This window comes from Oncorhynchus kisutch, linkage group LG14 (genome assembly GCF_002021735.2).
Source record: "Oncorhynchus kisutch isolate 150728-3 linkage group LG14, Okis_V2, whole genome shotgun sequence".
Classification (NCBI taxonomy): domain Eukaryota; kingdom Metazoa; phylum Chordata; class Actinopteri; order Salmoniformes; family Salmonidae; genus Oncorhynchus; species Oncorhynchus kisutch.
The window spans coordinates 25986581-26005051 of NC_034187.2; the positions used below are offsets into that span (position 1 = coordinate 25986581).

An 18471-nucleotide genomic window follows, 5' to 3' on the forward strand; every position below is an offset into this window, starting at 1 on the left:
AGTATGACAAACACCTGTAACTGCTCAGTAACACGTATTATAATTATCTGCCATTAGTTGATGCTTGTAATCTTGGGAGTTTTCCCTAAAACATAACAGCTACAGTCCGTTTTGACTGGTAACCTACATATCAACAGTCAGAGGACAGAGACAGGGTTTGGTTACGTTACACTAAGGCTGCTGAGTGAGGGCTGTGGTTGGTAGAAAAATAATCCCTTTGTCCATATTAGAAACCAAGAGAAAATAAATAACCATAAAATAAGCAATAAAAGTAGTGACCTACAAAACAGACACACATTACTCCTCTATTGTCCTTATCTTTCAGGTCACATTCAATAATGGAGAGGCCAGACCACAGTAAAATTGACTATGTTCATTTCCATAATTTCCTGCACACAGAAAAAACAGAAGTATGCACAGAAAAAAACATCCCATAACACACAGGGTCTGAAACAAAACTAACCAATCATTTTTATTTTTTACTGAATAAGCACAACAAATTATGAGGACTTTGAGGCCAACAATATACAGTTAAGGAAGCTGGATCTCAATGTAAAAAATATGTTAGTCAATTTCCGTGCATTCTTTACCCCTCCAAACAACTTTATATAAGACAACATAATATAGATACATATGTACTGTACAGAGACAAACTACTGACAGAAGTTTGCTTTTTAGTTCTAGTGTTTATAATGCTGAAAGTGAATGAAATATCGTATTAAATTGTAATACTGTATTCAATTTGGATCTAGATCAGAGTAGTGATGGATTCAAGTTTCATGAACACTTGAATGTGATGAGTCACTCATTTCATTTCTCAATGTAGAGCAAGACGTTTCCATTACAGATTAGATATGTCAGTGACCGGCTCAGAGTAAGTCTCTAGTTAATCCACCCAATTGGAGAATGAAGCCTCGACTTCCCCAAATACAAGACCAAAAGAATCAGACCACACTCAGCATTTAAGATACAGATGGGTCCTTCTTATTTTTTAGCTATCTTGAGATTCATACATCTTTATTAAATGTTGGGTGTACAGACACACCACACATTGAGTGATTTCTGGGTTTACCCAGTTAACATGTAAGACCATAAAATGCCCTTTCCATTAAGAACAGATCTGATGTGTTATTTAGCCCTAAACATTGAAAAGTTCACAGCAAAAAGATAATCCAAAATAACTATGTGAAAGAAAGAGACAAAATGTGGTTGAGAAACCACTAGGTAAACCGTACACCAAAATTTACCTTGTACATCCTTAGGCAGGCAAAAAGACTTTAAGGGGACAGAAAGAGGTCAATCTTAGCTCCTTAAGGCTGCCAGTCTAGAATGCATCTCCTCAATGTCCTCCTCCGACTCATCCTCTGAGGCTGCAGCTGCGGCAGGAGGCTCCATTTCAGGAAGGGCGTCTGTGACTTTGCTGGGCGCTTTGCCAAGGGCACCTGATATGGAACAAACCACCAGGGGTCAGCATGTATAATAGTCTTTTTTTTAATCCTCGCCAGACAGGTGATAATATACAGCCCCAAACAACTGAGACAAGCTTGATTACCAGAGGGACTATCTTTACCTGCTGTGATCTCAAAGAGGATCTTATCAACTTCTGCCTCTGCTGCCTCCTCCATCTCATCGTCATCCTCCATGCTTTCAAAGGTATCCTCCAACATCTCCTCGATGATACCAGCCTGTGGGACACTCACAACATAAATAATCAATACTCAAACAGTATTTACTCATTTAAACATAAACAGTCAATATATATTCAAACATAAACTGTTTGTAGCTTTGGGGCCTCCCGGGTGGTGCAGCGGTCTAAGGCACTGCAGCACTTGAGGCTTCGCTACAGATCCGGGTTCGGGAGACCCATGAGGCAACGCACAATTGGCCCTGTGTCATCCGGGTTCGGGGAGGTTTAGGCCGGCAGAGATGTCCTTGTCCCATCGCGCTCTAGCGACTCCTGTGGCAAGTCGGGCCCATGCACCCCGACACAGTCGGCAGTTGTACGGTGTTTCCTCCGACACATTGGTGTGGCTGGCTTCGGGGTTAAGCAAGCAGTGTGTCAAGAAGCAGTGCCGGCTTGGCAGGGTTGTGTTTCGGAGGACCCATGGCTCTCGATCTTCACCTCTCCCGAGTCTGTACAGGAGTTGCAGCGATGGGACAAGACTAACTACCAATTGGATACCACAACATTGGGGGTAAAAAGAATACTTAAAAATATATATTTGGCAGTGGTTACCTAAACTGGACGGCATCCCTGAGTCCCTGAGACAGCTACACACAGAGAAACGGACATGAGCAGTGATAGATTTATGCTCCCAACAGACACAAAGTGGCCACAGTGAGTCAGCAGATATGCGACTGACCTTCATCATCTCCTTAGACAGCTCCCTCATGGTGCCCTGGATCTCTGGGATCTTTACTAAGCTCTGCATGGCTTTCATGACCTCTGTGCTCTTCTGAAGGGCCCCAGCTACACGCAATACAGCTGAAAAAATAACAGCAGAGTCACACACAACCCCTTCCAATTGGGATGTGTAATGTAGCATGACATGTAAAGTACATATTCATATTATGGACATAACTTGGCCTGACCACTTGGCTTGACCAGGAAAAACGTAGGATCCTACTAGCTTACAGTTACAAAGCGTTTCTATTAATTTATCATCAACTGAACTTATCCTGGGTATTTTCAAGATACACATGGCCAAAAGCTTGGCAAACATCTCATTACAAAATCATGTGCATTAATATGGAGTTGGTCCCCCCTTTGCTGCTATAACCTCCTCCACTCTTCTGGGAAGGATTTACACTAGATGTTGGAACATTGCTACAGGGACTTGCTTCCATTCAGCCACAACAGCATTATTGAGGTCGGACACTGGATGTTGGGTGATTAGGCCTGGCTCGAAGTCGGCATTCTAATTCATCCCAATGGTGTTCGATGGAGTTGAGGTTAGGACTCTGTGCAGGCCAGTCAAGTTCTTCCACTCCGATCTTGACAAACCACTTCTGTATGGACCTCGCTTTGTGCACGGGGGGGCATTGTCATGCGGAAACAGGAAAGGGCCTTCCGCAAACTGTTGCCACAAAGTTGGAAGCACAGAATCGTCTAGAATATCATTGTATGCTATAGCATTAAGACTTCCCTTCACTGGAACTAAGGAACCTAGCTCAAACCATGAAAAACAGCCCCAGATCATTATTCCTCTTTCACCAAACCTTACAGTTGGCACTATGCCCTGGGGCAGGTAGCATTCTCCTGGCATCTGCCAAACACAGATTCATCCGTCGGACTGCCTGATGGTGATGTGTGACTTATCACTCCAGAGAACACGTTTCCACTGCTCCAGAGTCCAATGGTGGCGAGCTTTACACTATTCCAGCCGACACTTGGCATTGCGCATGGTAATCTTAGGCTAGTGTGTGGCTGCTTGGCCATTGAAACCCATTTCATGATGCTCCCGACAAACAGTTATTGTGCCGACGTTGATTCCAGAGGCAGTTTGGAATTCGGTAGTGAGTGTTGCAACCAAAGACATTTTTACACCCTATGTGCTTCAGACGTGCCATTCTGTGAGCTTGTGTGGCCTACCACTTTGCGGCTGAACCTTTGTTGCTCCTAGATGTTTCCACTTCACAATAACAGCTCTTACAGTTGACCGGGGCAGCTCTAGCAGGGCAGAAATTTTACAAACTGACTTGTTGGAAAGGTAGAATCCTATGACGGTGCCACATCTAAAGTCACTGAGCTCTTCAGTACGGGCCATTCTACTATTAATGTTTTCCTATGGAGATTGCATGTCTGTGTCCTCAATTTTATACACCAGTCAGCAATGGGTGTGGCTGAAATAGCCTAATCCACTAATTTGAAGGGGTGTCCACATACAATATACACTATATATGCAAAAGTATCTGGTGGCACAACATCAGTTGCTTTAACACTCACAAAGCTGGTTCTTCATGCTGAGTAGTACAGAGTTCATTTGGGCTTTGGAAGCATAAAGTTTGCTGACTGCACGCTTTGACTGGATCATCTCTTTTGCAAGAACCACACACACGTCCCGGTGTCCCTTTTTAGCAGCATCTTTAATGGATCTCTTTACCTTCTCCTCCTCCCTCTGAATGTCTGAGATACAAGAGAGGAACAATGAGAAACTGCTAAATAATGTAATATAACAAACTGTAATGTATACATAAGTTTGACAGCAGCTTTCATTTGTGTAGGTTGTCTACCAAACGTGCATTGGTGATGAAATTTCACTTCTTTATGTTATAAAATACATATTACCAAGACAAATATTATTATTCATGTTCTGAATCGTTCAGTGGGGTCTTTGTCTCACATTTCATTAACAGTAGTATACCCAAAAACTGTTGACAGAGCGGTGCAGCTTTCTCGCAGAAACTTTTGAGGATTTTACATGTTGTGGTGGTTGTCTTCAAAGTCATTTCCGCAGGTCGCAAAAAGAAAAAGCTGGATTAAATGTAAAAGGCTTTTAAACTTTTTTGAAATAAACAGTATGTTCAGTGTTCCATTGATATTTCATAAAGATGTGCTTTTTTTGATGAGAAATCTTTTTAAAAAATAACAGGAAAATATCGCATTGAGAAGTGTATACTAAAATCTGATAATACTACGTCTCAAAATCGATATCTATGCCCTGCGGATTTGAGAAGAAAGATGCCGAGTTCAACCTGAAAGTGAGCCTTCATTCTTGCACAGCATCCAACCTATAGCTGACACGAAGCTGTGCAATTTAACTTTTTTTCTTCTCTGGCCTCCGTTGATTTAGTCACCCTAATTTTGGCCATCCTACAAGGGTAAAAACTCCAATAACTTTTGAATGGATTTTGATAGACATGAGGTTTAGTCCATTGGTTTAACAGTAGTTTTTTTTACCCATTAGTGAAAATATGAGATTTTGATTGGACACCCTACTTTGTGTTTATGTTGCTTTAGTGTATTGAAAACGATTTGCTCTCTGACATTCTTAGAGTAACAAAGAGAGTAACAAAGCAAAGTTGCACTGGACCTCACATAAAACAGCCTTGAAGCTCTTCTTCTCACCTCGAATTTGTCTGTCAATCACTCTCATCTCCTTCCTGATTTTGAGTGACCATTCATTTACCTTAAATGATAGAAAAATTGAATTAAGCGTAAAAAAAGAGCAAAATATGACATTAACTGTGCTATTCACTGTAAAGGTTCGAGGAAATGTAGTGTAAACACAGCATATTTGAGACAGAACCATGAAAACGTGCTTTAGATTGTTGGTTTGTTTACATCCGAAGATGGTGCTGACTGCTACCTGCTGCTTGTACTTTAACGTTCTGTGTCGTTGGCCATAGCATTTTCGGGAATAAAGTTTGTAAAGATACGCTACACATTCTTTCAATACAAGTAGAAAGCACAGACAAGCACTTAGCTTGCTAGCTAACAATCAAACTGAAATGCTAACGTTAGCTATCTCAGCAACAGTTGCCTAGCTAACGTTAGTTGGCTAACGTTAAGGGAGCCAGCTCGTTAACGTTATCTGCCTTGGTCAACGTTATCTAGCTAGCTAACGTTGCATTAGCTACTTTAAAACACAACGCTATTCCATTGAAGTTGAGATACGACTGAGAAGAGTTATTCAATAAACGCAACACCGTCGCCATGCCATAAATAACCAGAGCTGGCTAACTTCGAATGCATTGTTTGGCTCGCTGATAGCTGGCTAGCTCGCAAGCTCGTCGCCCCTTACCAGAAGCCTTTACTTACCAGGTCTTTCGGTGGTTTATCGTGTGTTTTCCCGAACAGCCCCATGTTGATTACAACGTAAACGTTAACTAACTTAGCTAAACTGATAATAATACAGAAAAAGTGTCATACACCTTCAACCACTTCCTGATTCCAAGCAACGCCACAACGCCTCACAGGCCACGTTCCAATACGTACACGCAACCTTCTTTTCCTGTATTTTTTCCTTGAATCTTAATGACGGAAACTATGTAGTGCTAAATGCAAAATAATGCTAAAATTTATCAAACGTATTCAATATTTCCAAATGATAATGTCGTCAATATACTTCAACCAATAGACCCAAAGCATGACATCAGAGATAGGCCTAGCAAATGTAATGTGTTTTGGATCCAACCCAATGCAGTGAGTGGTATGCTACCTGGTGGCCACTTAAATTGTAGAAACCGCAGGAACACATAGCCTAATAACTAGCCCATGGGAATGTCTACATGGCTCATAAGCGTTCAGCACCATGGACAGCTAGCTACACGATGAAAGTCAACTAAAACAAAGGACTGATCACAGATTCAGCACCATGGCCGCTGAACAGCGTTGAATCCGAGTAGGTCATATGAGTGAAGATTCAGCTCACCTGTGTTGTATTGTGGTTAGGTCCCCTGAAACTTAGAATTGTAGGCTATAACTAAAGGAATACATTGAAAATATTTGGAAATACTGCACTCTGACTCTTTGGTATCAGCTTCATACATTGAGCTGCACCTGTTCAATTCCAGTATTCCAGTTCAATTACAGCCTCTCAGTAATACTTTTGGCTTTGGTATGTATCAACATTGAGGTATGCCTAGGCTTACATATCTGTATAATGGTGACATGACGCTAGGCCTGTGATCCCTTTGTATGTGGAGTGTCAATGGAGGGTGTGCAACTCAATATTAGGAATGTGTTCATAATGTTTTGTACAGTTAGTGTATATCCAGTGGTCTGCAAAAAAAGGGTATTACAGAGGTCAATATAACTTGTTGTTTTTATAGCATTTTGCCTGGCAGGATTGCTTCTCGTGGCAAATCCACTTATCCCTACACTAGCAGACCATGCCCTACACTGTCACTCATGACGTAAAGGCAGATTCCCTTTCAAGGACTTCTAGATTTTTCTCTCATATGGTCTGTCGCACCAATCAAATACACCTTTGGTGAATTTTAACCAATAACAGATAGCAGGGGCGGGTTTTAAAGGCATTCCAGACTGATCTTTACAATTGCGCATGTTTGCTTGGATTGCCGGATGGTACTGTAGCCATATAGAGGCTGAGAGAATCCTGTGGACATCCAGGCTCACTGGGATTAGGTTGAATGAGTTGACTATAAACAGTTTGTTTTACATAACAGCTAGTAATTCAGTCAGCACGGTGTAAACTAACTCTAAAATAGATGCTGAAAACGAAAGGCATAATTTAAAATAGCCTACAGTCACGCATAGTGGAGTATTTTATTTTTCTAATCGGAAAGGTGTCAAGTGTCAGTCGTAACGTGGAATAGCGCAAGCTAACAGCTACGTTCATTATGTCAGTAGTAGGTATTGATGTGGGTTTCCAAAATTGTTACATCGCTGTTGCCAGAAGCGGCGGCATTGAAACCATTGCCAATGAATACAGTGACAGATGTACGCCGTAAGTATATCAATGACACTATATAGAATGTGACTGTGCGCAATGTTTGCGACTGGATGCGCGCTGTAGCCTACCTGATGGCGTAGTGATCAAATGCTTCTACGACGGATGTTTCATGTGTAATTATGAATATCTTACATTGGAGGATGACATTACATTGGATAGTATTTTTTCTTCCATGTACATGCGTAGCCTATTGATTGGTACATTTTTCAGCTTTGCGTATTACAACGTTATAACGTCGTCTCCATTCTCAGAAGTCTTTGTTACATGTTAATTTTACCAAATTACTTAATAATTGCAATCGTATACGTAAATGGAATTGTTGGCCTTATCTTACACTTTTCTATCCTATCCTGTTCCCGAGACATGATTTTTAAGGCTTGGCGATAGCCTACGCCCAAATATGACCAAATAGTTCAGTATTAGAATGTTTTTGTGATTTCTTTCTATATCTCATGTTTTATCGTTGTTTTAATGAATATGTTTAGATTACTCTATTTTTTAAATAAGATATGTTGTGGGGGGTTTTTCAAAGCAGGCCCATGCGTTGAGTGTCAACAAAATGTAGGCTATATCGCATTTTATTTCTTGCGATCATCATTGCATTTGCTGGGACTTGACTGTTGTGGTAATTTTTTTGCTCTCAGACATAGAGTACGACAAATTCCCATGTGGACAGAATCATTTGAACAAAGATAAATATAGGCTCTAGATTGGCTGCTTGTAAGCCTATGGCTGCTTGTAAGCCTATGTAAATGTGACTATCATACACACGTTATGACGTTGGAAGAAGTGACTGTGAATACATATGTATTCACATGGAGCCTTATGGCCTAAAGTTTAGTTGACACGAATTCCTCTCGAAACTGCAAGATTCCACCTGCTCCTCCTAACATGCCACTGTGCAAGGTGCACCAATACTCTCAGTGAGAGGGAATGTAATGACCTGGGTTTTATTACAGCCTGCTCTTGCAAATAACTACAATTTCCAAATAACTAAAATGACATCAGAGCAACTGCAGGCATCTTTTTCTATGCATAGAAAAACGCGGATCACTCTTTGTCAGCAACACAATGAGCTGATGCCGTAAGTGTATCAGTTTAATTAGTTAAGAAAGGGATATTATTAATGAGCACGAATTCTTCGGAATCCTCTTCCCGAAAAGGTCTGAAGCTTCTGCGCATGTGCGGTATTCTCTACTTTACTCACGGTCTTTGCTCTACTCGTTCGGCTGCCCAGAGAACAGGCTACTATTTTAAATATTTGAAGGTGAACTGTTCTGTCTTACTGCCCTAATTCATAATACTTTCACAGACTCCCTTGTGAAATTCCCTTAATAATCTGCAGATTTTCAACCTCCATCGTTCTAAACTGGTATTCTTCTTTCTATGTCAATCTATCTTGTAGCCTACCATCAACCATTAGGCATATTTTTTATGTATTTATTTGTTTTGGTTCCTCAGGGCCTGGGTGTCTCTGGCCTCCAAAAACCGCACCATTGGAAATGCAGCCAAGGGTCAAGTAAGATAATCAAATGAGAATAGATTTTATAGTACTAGTACTGTGCTGATAAATACTTTTTGGGAAATTATAAAATTGGTCAGGATCAAATCACATGTAAGTAAATTTTTTTTTATTATTTCAGATTATAACAAATTTCAAAAACACAGTCCACGGCTTCAAGAAGTTCCATGGCAGAGCGTTCGATGACCCATATGTCCAGGGGGAGAAACCCAAGTTGCCTTACAGCTTGCACAAGCTGGCCAGTGGCAACACTGGAATCAAGGTAACCCCACTGTACACATTTCCACTCGGTTCCTTTTTCACTGCACTCCATTTATATTTTCTTCTCTTTAGCTCCATCACCCCATGGTCCATTGTCACTATGTACAGTACCATTGTTATTTTGCTTAATTGTTTGTATTTTCTACTGTATTTGACCCACAAAGAAGATAATTTTGCAGTTTTAAAGCTAATTTTCTTGTAGTTTTATACATTTTGCTATGTCTAATGTGTATTCATGCGATATTGAGTGACTCAAACATCACCATAAAATGTATGGGCTGAAAAACTTAGCTAAGAAACATAAGCCGACATGGGCTAGTTGATCTGTACATTTCTGAGAAGTTCTAAATAGCACTCTATGGTATGCAATGACTGACATGACAAGAGGACAACTGATGATGCACTACCCAATTTTGAAATTACACTGTCTGAATTTATTATTACATCTTTCAAGAGTAAGTTGAAAACTGAGTTCCTTATTATTATTATTCTTTTTAAATTGGGGGGGACCCCGCACACCCCATGCCGACTCCACAGTTTGGGAACCATTGGTCTAAATGGCCTAAATTAAAACTGTGTCCCATTCATAGGTGCGTTATCTGGATGAGGACAAGGTATTCACAATTGAGCAGGTAACAGCAATGCTGCTGACCAAGCTGAAGGAAACTTCAGAGAGCGCCCTCAAGAAGCCAGTTGTGGACTGTGTGATCTCTGTGAGTTACAACAATATATTGCAATACACTGAAAATGGAACTAGTCAACATAATAACAATATAGCTACTGCACATCTGAATATACCATGAAACTAACCATACAAATATTTCCATCCTATTTCAAGTTTATTCTTTTCTAACAAGAGTTTTGTTTCATAGGTTCCAAGTTTTTTCACCGATGCAGAGAGGAGGTCTGTGATGGATGCCACCCAAATTGCAGGGTTGAACTGTCTGCGTCTGATCAATGACACCACGGCAGGTCAGTGGTTCCCACAGAGTGTCTTTAGATTGATTGATTCTAGTTGCCTAAAGCATTAATGTGTATTTCATTGTTTCACAACAATTTTTTTTATTTCTATCAACAACTTTATTTGATTAGGGAATATCATTATCCCAAAATAGGCTGGGGTTCCCTAGAGACTGCAGTTTCGCAAGTCTTAGTTTTCTCCCCTTAATCAGCAGGCACTGATATTCACAGAGGGCATTTGAAAAGCCCCTTGTTGGATTTGTAGGCCTGTGTAGGCCTGCCTTAAGTTACAATGTGTAGGCCTTTAAGCTACAATGTGTAGGCCTTTAAGCTACAATGTGTAGGTCTTTAAGCTCACAATGTGTAGGCCTTTAAGCTACAATGTGTAGGCCTTTAAGCTACAATGTGTAGGCCTTTAAGCTACAATGTGTAGGCCTTTAAGCTACAATGTGTAGGCCTTTAAGCTACAATGTGTAGGTCTTTAAGCTCACAATGGGTAGGCCTTTAAGCTACAATGTGTAGGCCTTTAAGCTACAATGTGTAGGCCTTTAAGCTACAATGTGTAGGCCTTTAAGCTACAATGTGTAGGCCATTAAGCTACAATGGGTAGGCCTTTAAGCTGACAAACATATAATCATATTTTATGATATTAGGTTAAGGGGACCAGGATGACTTTATAACACATACATTACTTATATTCATTTCCATCCACTAAGATGCTCTTATTCCTGCAGTGGTGTAGTGTTATTCATTAGAGTGTCTCATATTGTTGTTTCTAAATGGCAGTGGCCCTGGCTTATGGGATCTACAAACAGGACCTGCCCACCCCAGAAGAGAAGCCACGCAATGTGGTGTTCGTGGACCTGGGACATTCATCATTCCAGGTCTCCATATCAGCCTTTAACAAAGGCAAACTCAAGGTGGATTTTTATTCCTAAAGTACTGAAGCCTATCACTATTTTCACCCTTCTTTTAAAAAAATTTCTTCCATATTTAACCCCTAACTGTCTGGTCAATTAACCAGGTCCTGGCAACAGCCTTTGACCCCTACCTGGGTGGGCGTAACTTTGATGAGGCACTTGTGGATAACTTCTGCGAGGAATTCAAGGCAAGGTACAAGCTCAACGTGAGGGAGAACCCCAGGGCTATTCTGCGGCTGTCTCAGGAATGTGAGAAACTGAAGAAGTTGATGAGCGCCAACTGCTCTGACCTTCCCATTAACATCGAGTGCTTCATGAATGACATTGATGTGACAGGCAAGATGAACAGGTACACATATCGATTTGTGACCCCTTCGTTTAGTTTCCTATAGTCTTAGAGATTTATATGCATTAATGATAATTCCACTTTTCCCCTTCCTTTTAATTTTCAGAGTCCAGTTTGAAGAACTGTGTGCACCCTTTTTGATGAGAGTAGAGGCACCGTTGAAAGCAGTTATGGAACAATCAAGTACGTCATTTTTATCAAATCAAATTTGATTTAGTAGATGAACATCCGTGGTGACAGTAAATTATATTTCAACAGTAACCAGAACATGTATTATTTTACCCTCTCTGTGTGTTTGTGTTTTGTGTCAGAGCTGAGCCGGGATGAGATCTATGCAGTGGAGGTGGTAGGAGGAGCCACCAGGATCCCTTCCATTAAAGAGAGGATCTCCAAGTTCTTTGGCAAAGATGTCAGCACCACACTCAATGCAGATGAGGCTGTGGCACGGGGCTGTGCTCTTCAGGTACTCCCCTATCCTCTTACAGAGATGGAAACTTCAGCCATCAATTGTATATGATTTGCTGTAATATTCAGTGTGTAACAAAGTGATTGTGTGTTTGTGTCCTTGTTTGGGTGTGTGTTTGTTTATGTATGTGTGTGTGTGTAGTGTGCAATTATGTCCCCAGCGTTTAAGGTGCGTGAATTCTCTATCACTGATGTGGTTCCCTTTCCCATCACCCTGCGTTGGAAGTCTCCCACAGAAGATGGAGTTGGGTAAGGGCACATACTCAGCTGGCTCTATAGAAAGAAACATGCATCTGTAGGTACAGTGTTGTTTATAGTAAGATGAGCAGACATCACAACTCAGTGTTTCCCTCTGTGTTTGTCTTGACCTCATTCAACACCACTGTCTGTTCTACAGAGAATGTGAGGTATACAGTAAGAACCATGCAGCACCCTTCTCCAAAGTCATTACCTTCCACAAGAAGGAGCCCTTTGACTTGGAAGCCTTCTACAGCCTCCCACAGGAGCTGCCTTACCCGGACATCAGGATAGGTACACCTGCTTATTCAACTCAGGCCTCTGCAGTTCTTCCATCTTTAATGTACCTGTTCAAGGAATTTGAAGGTGGTCTCACTGAACATAAAATATGTAGCTGTAACATCCGGATGGCACTTTGCTATTCTGCCTTGAGATCCCCTTACAAGACAGAACAGTGTGCTCTATGGAATTCAGCTCCAATATGTCTGTAATGGCTATTTGCAAATGTTCCCTGGTGGCCAGCCTGATGATGAACAATGAAACCCTATAGTGGGGGTCTCCCACCTGGCTGGTAATTAGGACTCAGGCTTAATCTCTCATGGAACACTGCGTCCCTATGAGTCACAGGAGTCATTTACAGAGCCGAGCTGTGTGTGTGAGTGTGTGCATTATAAGGGGATGGGTTTCAGTTTGAAAGAAGTGCAATTACTAGCTAGTCAGACCTCATCCTCTTTCCCCTGTCTCTGATGGACATGTCAATTCTCCAGTGTGTTTGTGTAATTTCTTGTGACTCCATCAGGTGTGACATTTGAACGTCTCTCTCCCTCCATCCCTTTCTCTCTTGCTTTCTCAGGGCGTTTTTCTGTTCAGAATGTGGTTCCCCAGCCTGATGGAGAGAGCTCCAAAGTGAAGGTCAAAGTGCGCGTCAACGTGCATGGCATCTTCAGTGTTTCCAGTGCCTCCCTGATCGAGAAGCAGAAGGGTGAAGGAGAGGATGTTCAGATGGACATGGAACCCACTGTGCAGAATGAAGGAAGGCCAGAGGACCAGGTAAGAGATAGGAGGAGTGAGAAGATTCACCTGAATTTCACATTTGTGAAGTTCGTTTTTCAGCCACTTCACACTATTTTAAGATTTCAGAGCGACAAAGAAGCTGTTGTTTAATCTTCCCTTTGAATGTCTTAGGTCTAAGACTTAAAGCACTGATTTGACCTCATGTCTTTTTCTATGTGGTTATTTTCACTCAAGCCCATTTTCTCTCTATTCCTGGCTCTTGAAGCTGCACCCCTTTCCTCTCATTGAAGATGACACCTTTAACTATATGGAGGAGGTTTGTGGTCACTGTGTGTGATTAGCCCTCACTCCAATCCCTTTTCATACTCCACTTTACCCTCTGCGAGGTGAAGTCCACTGCTGGTCTCATCTGTGGAGCACTGGTCTCACTAAGGTTCATCACATTGAGCTTGAGAGAACGGGTGTGTTTGTATAACCAGGCTTGGCAGTGTGTGACGCCAGAGGATACATGAAGCCAGTGGAATAGCTATTAAGATTAATATACTTTCCACATCTTCATAGCTCTATCCTTCACAGGCTGTGCTGTACCTGTGTCTGCTATAAAAAAAATCATCCTCCACTCCTTTGATATTATCAATATGTCAGTGTATTTGAATGTGTTACTCATACAGTTCATAACATTCTAATTGGCATCTCTGAACAGTAGAGATTTTGATTAGATTAAAACAACTGTCCAGTGAAAATCATATTCCGTTGTTGACTCGTATTGACTCGTATTGACTCGTTGTTGACTCGTATTTGTGGCCAAAGCATAAATTTGAGAAAACTCCACTTAAACTCCACCTAAAACTTGTATCTCAAACACACCATTCCAACACAGAAAAGCAGCTTTTTAACTTACTTAATTACCATATTTTGGAAGGAAAACTATTTCACTCATATTGTAATTAATTATAGGCCATATTTCATAGAAATCTGGAAACACTGCACAGTTACTTTAACAGGAGGGGTGTGCAGCTTGAAGTAAGCTGGTTTAGATAGACATAGGTGTAACATAATGAATTTCACTACTAAGGTGGTCCATGAGTCAAACCTACTGGAAGTAGAGCAGCCAAGAGTTGATTGTAATATTCAGGTGATGTTGCTGTGAGAGTGTTCTACTGTCTCAGACTAAAATGCAGGTGGACCAGGAGAGTCAAGGCCAGGGGGACCAGCAGAATGAGGATGTCAGTTCCTGCAGTAAGGTGAATACATTCATAATAAGAAACTATAATTACACTTAAACTTTTATGTCTTGTGAAACACTGAGAATCAATATAAGAGTTGGAACTGATTTATTTGTTTAATCTCCCAACAAAGGAGAGAGTCCCTGGTGAGAAGCAGGACCCAGCAGCAGGGGGAAGCAAGCCCAAAGTCAAAGTGAAAAGCACTGACCTTCCCATCCTGGCCAACATCATCAGACAGCTGGACAGGGGGGTCCTCAATGACTTTGTGGAGTATGAGGTGAGTCACTCTTAAGGCCTTCCCAGCAGCGGAGTCATATTCTCATTGTAATTCTGGTCGCGTCGACTGGGGAAAAAACTTTGACCCTAAGGAAAGCTTATTGTAAAGTAAAATTTACCTGCCTTGTTTAGTTCAAAGACATAAAACATGAGTAGGAAGGGTTTCTGTATGAAGGTTAACAATCTGAACCACCTTTGGAAATGTAACAGCAAGTTCTGCATTAGTTGTCTCATTCATGATTGACCTATGTAGTACACTTCTACAAAACTGTGGTAGATGATGTACCTCACTGTGTCCTATATTTTTGTGTGGCTGGATTCCATTGAGCCGCCTGGGAGTGGGTATTAGAGGAGGCGGAAGGCTGATTTTGGCTCTCAGCACACGTGCCTCCCTCTGTCGCTCCCTCCTTTTCTCTCTCTGTACTTCAGAGCCAGATGATCGTCCAGGATAAGCTGGAGAAAGAGAGGAATGATGCTAAGAATGCTGTGGAGGAATATGTGTATGACCTGCGGGACAAACTGTGTGGCATCTATGAGAAGTACACCACTGAGGAGGTAAGAACCTAGATTAACATATTCCTTTCAACTAATAAATAAATATTGCCACATTGAACAAAGAACAAGGCTTTGCAATACATCATGTATTTACTGATACCTGTTTTGGCCTTTCTCACCTTCCAAAAAGGACAGTAATCGTCTGACAATGATGCTCGAAGACACAGAGAACTGGCTTTATGAGGAGGGAGAGGACCAAGACAAACAGGTCTATGTGGACAAGCTGGAAGATCTCAAGGTTAGTGTTCATTTAGCATAAAGGATGTTTATATCCAGCCTCTGCCTGCACCCATCTGCTATTATGGCAGTTCTGAAATCAGGAGCAAGATATGTGAATAATAAACAAATGTTTTTGGGGGCATTTAGGTGAACAGTGTCATCTCCATTTGAAAACATTAACCTCCATTTGAAGGTTTGGGATTGTGACTCAGCATTTTTTTTGGTGACTTGACTGATGTGATTTGACTGATGTCCTTTTCCAGAGTTTTGGCCAGCCCATTCAGGACAAACACAGGGAGCAGGAGGACAGGCCGAGGGCATTTGAAGAAATGGGCAAGAAGATCCAACTCTATATGAAGGCTGTGGAGCTTTACAAACAGAAGGTAAACATTTGAATACTTTTCAGCATCCTTTCATCTTTGTGATCTTTTTGTTTTTCTGGATTGCACTGATGTCAGAAAAGGCATTATCGTGTTATTGCATGCTTGTTATCTTCTACTTTAGAAACATTGAAGCCGTTCTATTTCTATGATTGAACCACCAATCACTAAAGTTCAGTGTGAGATGCAGAGAAATGATGCTGAGACCATTTACAATGCATCCTTTTCTCTGTGAACTACTACACCACTGCTCTGTTGGGATTGTGCTAATTACTTTCCCTGTATTACCTTTTCCATATTCAGTACACTCCATTTTTACTTGTTTAGTGTCATCAGTCGTCTGTGGCCTGTACAGTTTTCAAACCTGGTTAGGTCAATGTCATAGTCATTTTATGAGCAATTGTGACACTATCTGTTCTAGGACTTAATATGTTTCTGGGTTTAACCCAGGATGTATGTAATAAACGATCTGTGAAATTTAGATTAATTAATTATTTTGTGAGGGTATAGATGAGGTCATTTACGTAATGAGATAGAGGTGGTCTAGCTCTAATTGTTTTGTTTCCTATCTACACTCAGGATGAACGTTACCAGCATCTGAATACTGAGGAGATGAGCAACGTGGAGAAGTGTGTAAATGAAAGTATGGGCTGGATGAACAGCAAGATGAATGCCCAGAGCCAACTCACCATCGCCCAGGACCCAGTAGTCAAAGTAGCAGACATAATTTCCAAAATACAGGTGTGTGTGATAAGAGGGTATGATTCAACCATATGACATGCTATTGGCACATCGTCACCAGTTACTTATCGTTTTAATAATACTGCATCTTCCGATCTCCCACATATACCTATACTTTAGGAACTGGATGAAGTATGCAACCCAGTGGTCAACCGGCCGAAGCCCAAAGCAGAGGATGTGTCAGAGGAGAACTACAAGAGCAACGGGGCCCATAACGGCCCAAGGCAAGGAGCTGACGGGAAGGGAGAGGCAAAGGGAAGCAACCAGACAAAGCCTCCCTCAGGAGAGATGGAGATTGACTGAGCCCCTCTCTGCCAAACAAGCTCTGCTATCATCACTTTAGCTCCCATCAGAGCAGGTCTACCCAAACATACATAGTATATCAAGGGACCATTTTTCCATGTCCACCACCACTCAGCAGGCTGTTTTGTGCATTTGTATTTAGAGTCCCCCTGTTTGATTTTTACCTTTTTAGACTTTCCCTTGTATGTTACAATGGTGCACTCCTTCTTGAGTGGTTAGACAATACCATATATAGTCATTAACTGTAAAACTAGATATAGATTAAAACAATGCAGGCTCTCCCAAAAATTGTTTTTCTAAACCATATGTGTTTGCATTTCAAAAGTCCCATAAGCAGATCTCTAAGGTGACTCTTATTGCACATAACCTTGTAGTGAAACATAAGTAGAATTACTGTCTGAACAAATGCTAAGGCTTATTAAACTATTAGTAAACTATGTATGCAATAATACATATTATATATATTTGTATTTAATATATTAATTTGAAAAGATGTCTGTATGTCTAGATTCTGTAAATATTATTTTAGTAATTTAAACTGGCCAGTGCATATAGTTGTGTATAGGATACATTCCTAGTGTTGAAATTGGTGACACACCACAACTGTCAAGTAGCAAGACAAGAGAGCAAGGTGCTGCCTATTCTTTTACTTGTTTTCATGCATTTCCATATTTTAATCATGAGATTTTAAGACGGCAAGTAATAAATGCATTATTTTTGTCTTTAAGACAAACATTGTGTTATTTCATTATTGATCGAAATGTAATTGACTAAAGTGCTAAAGATGTGTAATCAAAGTATCTTCATCTTATTTAAGACTATTATGCTACAAAACTCTAGAGGATGTTACTAGAGCTGGATGTCTCTAGAGGATGTTACTACATGCAGAAGATGTTATTTTATTCAATGCATCTAGTGCTTTTTGTTCCTGATAGCTCGAGCAGTCCTCGAAGTGAATGTTTTATTGTTTGAATATATATCTTTTTGGGAGAAAAAACAGTATACATACAAGAAGTATACAAACAATGATAACATATGCTAGGGGTTACAACAAATGACAGATTATACAAAGACCTTAAAAGATGCACACATATTGATTGTTTTAACAGCTTTCTTATTAGAAGAATGTAGAATGGTCTTAATGTACTGCTCGAATTCCTAATAGAAAACACGAAAGTGTTTTTTTATTAGTGAATTTACATGTATGAATATGACATTTTGCCACTAGCACAATTAGATTTGAGGTAAAATTGTTTTTCTTTATCCTTTTTATAGTTAAGAAATCCGAGCAGCACATTCTCCCATAAAAACACAAATAAAAGTTATCAAGAATATTTACAATGATAAAACTATGAATATCTTTCCATCATTTCTTTACATGTAGACAACGCCAAAATAAATGCAATACTGTTTCTGGATGCTCAACACAAAAAGTACAGTTAATGTTAATGTGTTTTTTGAGTGTCTTCAGGTAATAATCCGCAGGGTAATACTTATGGATCATTCTGAAAGAGACCTCTTTGACCTTGTTAACAAGCATGTATTTGTGTGATAATAACCAGACTTTTTTTCCAACAGATATTATTGACAAATGTATTCCATCCAGTCAATTGTGACATAAGGAATGG

The 18471-nt window shown here is 40.6% G+C and overlaps 2 protein-coding genes across 8 annotated transcripts; one reads left to right on the forward strand and one right to left on the reverse strand.

The window, feature by feature from the left end:
• Positions 1–446: 446 nt before the first annotated feature.
• chmp3 (charged multivesicular body protein 3) lies at positions 447–6181 on the reverse strand. Of its 6 annotated transcripts, none has more exons than XR_004202726.1 (7): positions 5762–6149; positions 5039–5129; positions 3947–4126; positions 2364–2485; positions 2237–2271; positions 1571–2133; positions 447–1442 (listed from the first exon to the last, which is right to left on the reverse strand). XR_004202726.1 is itself a non-coding variant. In XM_031788129.1 (7 exons), exons 1-7 carry the CDS (start codon positions 5804–5806, stop codon positions 1311–1313), a joined length of 720 nt encoding a protein of 239 aa, XP_031643989.1. In that variant the 5' UTR covers positions 5807–6141; the 3' UTR covers positions 447–1310. The 6 variants fall into 6 exon arrangements, 4 of the variants coding, with proteins under 4 accessions (XP_031643989.1, XP_031643990.1, XP_020356808.1 ...); XR_004202727.1 differs by having other exon boundaries at positions 5069–5129; positions 5762–6145; XM_031788129.1 differs by having other exon boundaries at positions 1571–1685; positions 5762–6141.
• An 848-nt stretch (positions 6182–7029) lies between these two features.
• LOC109904094 (heat shock 70 kDa protein 4L) lies at positions 7030–18268 on the forward strand. 2 transcript variants are annotated; one of them, XM_020501216.2, is made up of 20 exons: positions 7030–7412; positions 8880–8937; positions 9062–9202; positions 9792–9914; positions 10074–10173; positions 10948–11081; positions 11186–11430; positions 11534–11610; positions 11739–11890; positions 12035–12141; positions 12290–12423; positions 12983–13179; positions 13409–13459; positions 14313–14387; positions 14503–14646; positions 15075–15200; positions 15331–15438; positions 15683–15802; positions 16379–16540; positions 16661–18268. In XM_020501216.2, the coding sequence occupies exons 1-20, from the start codon at positions 7306–7308 to the stop codon at positions 16841–16843; spliced, it is 2544 nt and encodes an 847-aa protein (XP_020356805.1). In that variant the 5' UTR covers positions 7030–7305; the 3' UTR covers positions 16844–18268. The 2 variants fall into 2 exon arrangements, with proteins under 2 accessions (XP_020356805.1, XP_020356806.1); XM_020501217.2 differs by lacking the exon at positions 13409–13459 and having other exon boundaries at positions 7031–7412.
• The last annotated feature ends 203 nt before the right edge of the window (positions 18269–18471 follow it).

What these genes read in the sequence shown, in the direction of transcription:
- LOC109904094 (XM_020501216.2), top strand. Translation starts at nt 7,306, where the DNA reads ATGTCAGTAGTAGGTATTGATGTGGGTTTCCAAAATTGTTACATCGCT. An exon ending in GTGGCAACACTGGAATCAAG is followed by an intron (nt 9,203 to 9,791) that starts GTAACCCCACTG and finishes TCCCATTCATAG; the next exon opens with GTGCGTTATCTGGATGAGGA. An exon ending in AGAAGTACACCACTGAGGAG is followed by an intron (nt 15,201 to 15,330) that starts GTAAGAACCTAG and finishes CCTTCCAAAAAG; the next exon opens with GACAGTAATCGTCTGACAAT.
- chmp3 (XM_031788129.1), bottom strand. Translation starts at nt 5,806, where the DNA reads ATGGGGCTGTTCGGGAAAACACACGATAAACCACCGAAAGACCTG. An exon ending in ATAAACCACCGAAAGACCTG is followed by an intron (nt 5,130 to 5,761) that starts GTAAGTAAAGGC and finishes CTATCATTTAAG; the next exon opens with GTAAATGAATGGTCACTCAA. An exon ending in CCTCTTTGAGATCACAGCAG is followed by an intron (nt 1,443 to 1,570) that starts GTAAAGATAGTC and finishes GTTCCATATCAG; the next exon opens with GTGCCCTTGGCAAAGCGCCC.